Consider the following 8,481-nt stretch of genomic DNA (forward strand, 5'->3'; position numbering starts at 1 on the left):
GTTGCGCATAAATAAATCTCTTCTACAATGTCCATTATAAATTTCATAACACGATAAACTACTAAATGGCGGTTATATATAATTTGTCTACATACTCCCTTCCATATACTACAACATTAGCAGCTCATCGTACCAGGTCCATAAACTATAAAATATTATGGTCCACAATAATGTCTCATTGAGACTTATCCTATAACATCTCAAAACATTAATATGTACACCATTATGAGAAACAGGAATCATTAATGTATATCAGAAACATATAAATGAGCTTAGAGTGTCAAAACATCATAAATACATCAATCATAAATACATTCAAGACCCATTCTATGTACATGTTCTTTAAATATCTTTGGCTGTAAACCTTTCGTTAATAGATCTGCAATCATGAGATCAGTTCTAATATGCTCAAGTGACACTCTTTGTTTCTGAACTTCCTCCTTGACGGTAAAGTACTTTAATTCCATATGTTTGGCACCTTTGGAGTACTTATCGTTCTTGGAGAAGAATACTGCTGCAGAATTATCACAGTAAATTTTCAGCAGCTTGGTAATGGTGTCGACAACCCCAAGTCCTGAAATAAAGTTTCGCAGCCATAGTGCATGAATTGTGGCTTCAAAACATGCCACAAATTTTGCTTCCATCGTGGATGTAGCAATGACAGACTGTTTGGCACTCTTTCACGATACTGCTCCTTTAGCTAATTGGAACAAATAACCAAACGTGGACTTTCTAGTGTCAATACATCTAGCAAAATCTGAATACGAGTATCCAATAATTTCCAAATGCTTGGATTTCCTATACATGAGCATGTAATCCTTCGTTTCTTTCAGGTACCTCAAAACTTTCTTTACAGCTTTCCAGTGATCAATTCCTGGATTACTCTGGTATCTTCCCAGCATCCCGACCGCAAAACTAATATCCGGTCTTGTGCAAGTCTGAGCAAACATCAGACTACCAACAATAGAAGAGTAAGGAATTGATTCCATTTCCTTTCGTTCTACATCATTCTTAGGGCATTGCATGAGACTAAATTTGTCTCCTTTTGAATTGGAACAATTCCTGCTGAACAGTTATTCATGTTAAATCTCTCTAGAACTCTTTCGATATAGTCTTTTTGAGACAATCCTAATAATCCTTGTGATCTATCACGGAATATTTCTATTCCTATCACATAGGATGCCTCACCCATATCTTTCATTTCAAAATTCTTAGAGAGAAAATCTTTAGTCTCACGCAATATGCCTAAATCATTAGTAGCAATTAGAATATCACCAACATATAGGACTAAAAATATAAACTTGCTCCCACTAATATTTTGGTATATACATCGATCAACGGTATTTTTCACAAATCCAAAAGATGTTATGGTATCATTAAACTTTATATACCATTGTTGTGAGGCTTGTTTAAGTCCATATATTGACTTCTTCAGTTTACACACCATTTGACTTTTTTCTTTAGTTTCGAAACCCTATGATTGGTCCATATAAACTTCCTCCTCAAGGTCTCCATTAATAAAGGCAATTTTCACATCCATTTGGTGTAACTCTAAATCATAATGAGCCACCAACGCCATAATAATTCTTAACGAGTCTTTCTTTGAGACCGGTGAAAAGGTCTCTTTATAATCAATGCCTCCTTTTTGAGTATAACACTTGGCAACAAGTCTGGTTTTGTATCGTTTAATATTTCCATTTGAATCGCATTTGGTCTTAAAGACCCATCTACACCCGATTCTATTAGAACTTTTTGGCTATTCAACGAGATCCCAGACTTTATTGTATTCCATGGATTTTAGCTCTTTCTTCATGGCATAAATCCATTTGTCAGACTCATTACTTTTTATGGCTTGTGAAAATAAAATCGGATCCTTATTGAGACCAATATCAAATCTGACTCTTGCAAATAAACCACGTAATCATCCGAAATAGCAATTTTTTCTAACTCTTTGAGATTTTCTTAATAGCATTTCTTGTGGTTCATTTGTGTCAGATATTTGTGAGTTAGTTTCTTCATGAAGTATTTCATCCAAATGTTGCTAGGTGTTGTCAAAGTGTTCTTCAACAACTGAAACAATATTTAGTATGTGTGTGAAAGTAAGCACATTCTTGGGTAATAGAATATTGACCCTCACCTATTTTATTTCCACACTTTGCTTTTCAACACTCCTACTAACTTCACCATTCTCAATGAATCTTGTATTACCGGTTTCAATAATTCCCGAACTATGGTTTGGATAGTAAAACACATACCCTTTAGATTTCTCTAGGTAACCAATAAAGTAACCACTTACTGTTCGAGAATCTAATTTCTTTTCTTGTGGATTATAAACTCTAGCTTCCGCTGGGCAACCCCAAACATGTAGGTGCCTTAAACTAGGTTTTCTTCCTGTCTACAGTTCAAAAGGGGTCTTTGGAACTGCCTTACTAGGAACCCTGTTTAATAAATATACAACAGTTTTAAGAGCATACATCCACAATGATTTGGGTAATGAGGAATTACTCATTATTCTCCTAACCATATCCATAAGTATTCGATTACGCCTTTCTGCAACACTATTTTGTTGAGGTGTTCCTGGCATAGTATACTGTACACATGTTCCATGTTCCTCGAGGAACTTCGCATCCCGATTCATTATATTTTCCATAATATTCACCACCTCTATCTGACCTAATTATTTTCACCTTTGTATCTAATTGCCTTTCAACCTCATTAACAAACACTTTGAGAGCATCTGTTACTTGAGATTTTTCTTTCAGCAAATAGATGTATCCATAACGTGAAAAGTCATCGATAAAAGTGATAAAATATTTTTCTCCACCAAAAGATGGAACATCAAAGGGTCCACAAATATCGGTGTGTATAATTTCAAGAAGCTGGGTGCTTCTTGTGGCACCTTTCTTACTTTGCTTGGTTTGCTTTCCCTTAATGCAATCCAAACATATAGTAAGATCAGTAAAATTTAGATTCGGAAGAATCTCATTCTTTACTAATCTTTCCAACCTTTCTTTGGATATATGACCCAAACGTCTATGCCACAAGTAAGCAGAACTTTCATCTAGTGAACTACGTTTAATTCCAACATTATGTTGAATAGTAAGAAGGGATTCAGAAAAATCAATATCGAGTTTCAATTTATATAAACCATAACTAAGAAAACCATAACCATAAAAAATAATATTCTTATATAAATTGAAACATCCATTTCCAAACTTTAAATCAAATCCAGAAACATCAATTCTTGAAAGACAAATCAAATTCCTAGAAACTAAAGGTACATAAAGAGTCTGTAATAGATCAAGGTGACGTCCAGTCCCCGTGATCAAACGATAAGTCCCTATGCCTTCAATTGGAGCCTTCATACGATTTCCCATGAACAAGAAATCCTTATTTGGATTTGTACTTTGGATCGTAAGGAATCCCTGCAATGTAGTAGATACATGAGCAGTTGCACCAGAATCAAGCCACCAAGTATTATTAGGAACTTCTATTAAATTTGATTCAAAACATACAAAAGCACTAATTGTACCTTTCTTTTCGAACCAAGCTTTACGTTACAGGCAATCTTTCTGATAGTGTCCTTCCTTGTTACAGAAACAATACGTATCTGCCTTATGTTCCTTCTTAGCATCCTGTGGAGCTTTAGTAGGTGCTTTCTTCTTCTTGAACTTGTTGGGCTTCACTTTAAGTCCTTTACCAGCTCCTTGACCCATGAAGTTGATTATTATGACCCAAAAGGTCATCTTATGTTTTAGAACTCGAATCTGCGTTCTTAAGCCTTAAAAATCTCATTTTTTTTACCCTCCTTGATTTGCGTGCATAGTCCGGGCATATTTCCGGAAAGCTTTCATGTTGAAAATTAATGAAAATAAGAATTTATATCTTAAAAGTTGATTTTAGTTGACTTCGGTCAATATTTTTGGTAAACGGGTATGGATCCGTATTTTGATAATCCCAGTGGGTCCGTATCGAATTATGGGATCTGGGCATACGCCCGGAATCGAATTCGGAGGTCCCTAGCTCAAGTTATGAATTTTTGATAAAAATTAAAAGTCTGAAAATTAATTATTTTTAAGAATTGATTGATGTTTGGCATTGTTAGTGCCGGGTCCGTATTCTGGTTACGGATCCTGGTACAGGTTCACTATGATATTTCAGACTTGTCTGTGAAATTTGGTGAGAAACGAAGTTGATTTGACGTAATTCGGACCTTCGGTTGAAAAAATAGAAATTTTAAAGTGTTCTTGAGAATTTCATTTGATTTGGTGCTAAATTCGTAGTTCTATGTGTTATTTTGGTGATTTCATCGAGCGAGCAAGTTTGTATGATATTTTTAGACTTGTGTGCATATTTGGTTTAGAGCCCCGAGGGCTCGGGTGAGTTTCGGATAGGCCACGGGATGTTTTGAACTTAGCAAAATCTGGTATTTTAGCTGTATCTGATGTTTGCAATACTGTGCTTCGCGATCGCGAAGGGGAAACTGGACTGGGGGAGGATTTACTCTACGCTAATGCGAGACCATGGTCGCGAACGCGGAGCATTGGGGGGGAGTTGATCTACACGAACACGACAGGTCGAACGCAAATGCGTAGCTCTAGCTATGCTGGGCAGAGGACCCGGGGAAGCTCTACACGAACGCGAAGGTAAGGCGGGCTAAGCCTTCGCGAATGCATAAAGCCTCCCGCGATCGCGTAAGTCCTTAGGAAGTTGCTCTTCGCGAACGCGGCAGTGTTCACGCGATCGCAATGAACACTGTCGCCCAGTGCATAAAATAGAATCAAACACGGGATTTATCCAAAAAAAATCATTTTTCTCAAAAACCAAACAGTGTGAGGCGATTTTACAAGAGTCATTTCTTTCCCAAAGTTTTGGTAAGTGATTCTAAACCATTTTCTTTCAATTACCCATTACATTTCTTGAATTATCAACCTAAAATCTAGAGTTTTCATGGTAGAATTAGGAGTTAGGGTAGAAACTAGGGATTTCGGGAATTTGGGGATTTAGTTCTCGATTTGAGGTCGGATTCCAAAACCAATTACATATTCGGGCTCGAGGGTAAATGGGTAAATGGATTTTGGTCCGAACTTCGGGTTTTGACCAAGCGGGCCTGGGTAGATTTTCGACTTTTTGAAGGAAATTTTGGGAAATTTAATTTATGTAATATAGTTGATTCCTTTAGCAATATTTGATATTATTGAGACATTTTTGAATAGATACGAGTGGTTTGGAGGTGAATTCCAAAGGAAAAGCTATGATTGAGAATTAAGTGGCCTTCGGAGCGAGGTAAGTGTCGTGTCTAACTTTGGCTTGAGGGAATAGCTATTATATGTTTATTTGCTATGTGTTTGGTTGTTAAATACGATGTATAGGTGAGGTGACGAGCATCTATGCATTGTTGTCGAGTCATAGCATGCGAGTGAAATTCTATTCTTGTCTATTTTGTAACCTTAAATTCTACTATCCATGCTTAGCGGGTTATTTCAAATGTTGGATGACTTATATCTAGTTTCACTGAGATTTGGTAACTTTCGAATATTGATTCAAGGTTGAGGTTACATTGTGCTGTTGATTATGGGTAAAATACCGGTTTCTTTGTGATACTCCTATCTATCCGTTCTTATTGATTATGTGATTTGTGAGGAGGAGTGTAAAGTACGAAGGGTGATGCCGTGCATGCATTATTTATATTGTAAGGAAGAGTGTAAAGCACTAAGGGTGATGCCGTGTATATTATGAGAGGTTTAATGCACAAAGGTTGATGTCGTGCCGTTCTATTTATTTATTTGGCGAGGTTGAGAGTAAAAGCACGAAGGGTGATGCCGTGCCGTTCTATTTATTTATTTGGAGAGGTAGAGAGTAAAAGCACAAAGGGTGATGTCGTGCCCTCTCTATTTTTATTTGGTGAGGTTGAGAGTAAAAGCACGAAGGGTGATGTCGTGCAGTTTTCCTTTGTTGTTTTATTTGCTGAATTTGCTTAAGGATTTTCGGTTTAATTCTGTCTTTTTATTATTCTCATTCTTTATATTGTATTCTCCCACTGTATGTCCCCTTTCCATTATTTCTGCGTTATTTCTTTATTTACTGTTGTTGCCACTAGCATGATTATACTGTTCAGGTTATATGTGGGTTTCTTGTCCTAGCCTCGTCACTACTTCGCCAAGGTTAGGCTCGACACTTACCAGTACATGGGGTCGGTTGTACTGATGTTGCACTCTGCACTTTCTGTGCAGAATTTGGTACCGGCTCAGGTTGATCGAGATTTTTCTATTGGTCCGCTGTCCGGAGACTCAAGATAGATCTGTCGGCGTTCACAGACCTTGAAGTCCCCGTCTATCTTTTATGTGCTACTGTTTTCTTTCATTCAAATAGTTGTATTTATTTCAGACTATTACTTGTATTAAGTTCTAGAATGCTCGTGAATTATGATTCCAGATCCGGATCGTAGTAATTTATACAGTTTTATAATATTCCGCACGTATTATATTTCATCTTAGTTAATTATTGTTATTTACTTAATGGAAATAAGGAATTGGTTTAAAGATTCTCTAACGTTGGCTTGCCTAGCAAGTGAAATGTTAGGTGCCATCACGATCCCATCGGTAGGAAATTCCGGGTCGTGACAGTTGGTATCAGAGCACTAGGTTGCCTAGGTCTCACGATTCACGAGCAAGCTTAGTAGAGTCTGGAGGATCGGTATGGATATGTCTGTGCTTATCTTCCAAAGGCTATGAAGTTTAGGAACAAGTTTCACTTCTATTCTTCTCTGTCATGCGATTTTGCTTTCTCAATACTGATTGAACTCTTCTACTCTTATTCTCTCACAGATGGTGAGAACACGTACCGCTTCCTCAACTGAGCATCAGCCAGAGCCTCCAGTAGCAGATCCTACACGGGGCAGAGGTCGAGGCCGAGGCAGGGGCAGGGCTCAACCTAGAGCCCGAGCAACAGCCCCAGCAGTGGAGCCTCAGATAGAGCTTGACGAGGAGGTTCCAGCCCAGACTATTCCTACCGGACCAGCTCAGATTCCGGAGGGGTTCATTGCCACCCCAGTACTTCAGGACGCTTTGGTCCGTTTGGTGTGCCTTATGGAGAGTGTGGCCTAGACTGGCACATTTCCCATGGCACCAGCAGTCTCCCAGGCTGGAGGAGGAGCCCAGACTCCCACCACTCCCGCTCCGGAGCAGATAGCTCCCCAGTATTAGGCTCCAGCAGCTCAGCCAATCGGATTAGTTCAGTCGGTTATTGCGGCACAGGTCGGAGATGGGCCAGCTATGTCTTTTGAGGCTTTATGGAGATTGGATAGGTTTATCAAGCTCTTTCCTGTTCACTTAAGTGGTGCTCCTTCAGAGGATCCCCAAGAGTATCTTTACAGCTGTCATGAGGTTCTACGGAACATGGGTATAGTTGAGACCAATGGGGTCGATTTTGCTGTATTTTAGATGACTGGTTCTGCCAAGAAATGGTGGAGAGATTACTTGTTGACCAGACTAGATGGGTCGCCTGCTCTTACTTGAGACCAGTTCTCTCAGCTCTTCATAGAGAAGTTTCTGTCTGTCACATTTAGAGAGGAGCGTCGCCGTCAGTTTGAGCATCTCCAGCAGGGCAGTATGACAGTTACTCAGTATGAGACCCATTTTGTGGATTTGGCCCGTCATGCTATTCTTATGCTTCCCACCGAGAGAGAGAGGATAAGGAGGTTTATTGATGGACTTGCTCAGCCTATCAGATTGCAGATGGCTAAGGAGACTGGGAGTGAGATTTCTTTTCAGGAAGTGCTAATGTCGCCAGACGAGTCGAAATGGTTCTTACCCAGAGGTCTCTTGCCAGGGGTCTGACAAGAGACCTCATCATTCTGGTGAGTTCAGCGGTGCCTCATCTAGGGCAGGAGTACTTTTGGTAGAGGCCATCATCCCAGGCCATTTCATTCAGCACTCCAGGCATCCCATGGTGCCTCAGGTGGTCGTGGTCCTCAAATGCTTTATTTCGACCAGCTAGCTATAGTGCACCACCAGCTCCTACTAGTGTACATTTATTCCAGAGTTATCAGGGTGGTTATTCAGGCTGACAGGGTCAGTTTCAGGGTCAGCAGTCACAGCAGCCGAGGTTATGTTATACTTGTGGAGATCTGAGGCACATTGCTAGATTTTTCCCTCAGGCAACGGGCAGCTCACAGCATCAGAGTTCTCGTGCCATAATTCTGGCACCAGTTGCTGCATCACCTGCTCAGCCAGCTAGAGGCAGGGGTCAGGCAGCCAGAGGTAGCGGCCAGACTGTTAGAGGCGGAGGCAAGACTATTAGAGGTGGAAACCAGCCAGTTAGAGGTCGTCCCAGGGACGTAGTTCAGGGTGGTGGGGCCCAGCCCCGGTGTTATGCTTTCCCAGCCAGGCCTGAGGTTGAGTCATATGACGCTGTTATCATAGGTACTGTTTCAGTTTGCAGTATAGATGCTTCAGTTCTATTTGATCCGGGATCTACTTA

The 8,481-nt window shown here is 39.9% G+C and overlaps 1 protein-coding gene across 1 annotated transcript; it reads right to left on the reverse strand.

The window, feature by feature from the left end:
- Nucleotides 1-680: 680 nt before the first annotated feature.
- Nucleotides 681-989, reverse strand: LOC142167028 (secreted RxLR effector protein 161-like). The gene has a single exon (XM_075227178.1). It carries the CDS (start codon nt 987-989, stop codon nt 681-683), a length of 309 nt encoding a protein of 102 aa, XP_075083279.1.
- Nucleotides 990-8,481: the final 7,492 nt, after the last annotated feature.

The sequence above is a fragment of the Nicotiana tabacum genome, chromosome 12, assembly GCF_000715075.1.
Source record: "Nicotiana tabacum cultivar K326 chromosome 12, ASM71507v2, whole genome shotgun sequence".
Lineage (NCBI taxonomy): Eukaryota > Viridiplantae > Streptophyta > Magnoliopsida > Solanales > Solanaceae > Nicotiana > Nicotiana tabacum.

Coding starts and splice junctions, on each gene's coding strand:
- LOC142167028 (XM_075227178.1), bottom strand. CDS start 989: ATGGAATCAATTCCTTACTCTTCTATTGTTGGTAGTCTGATGTTTGCT.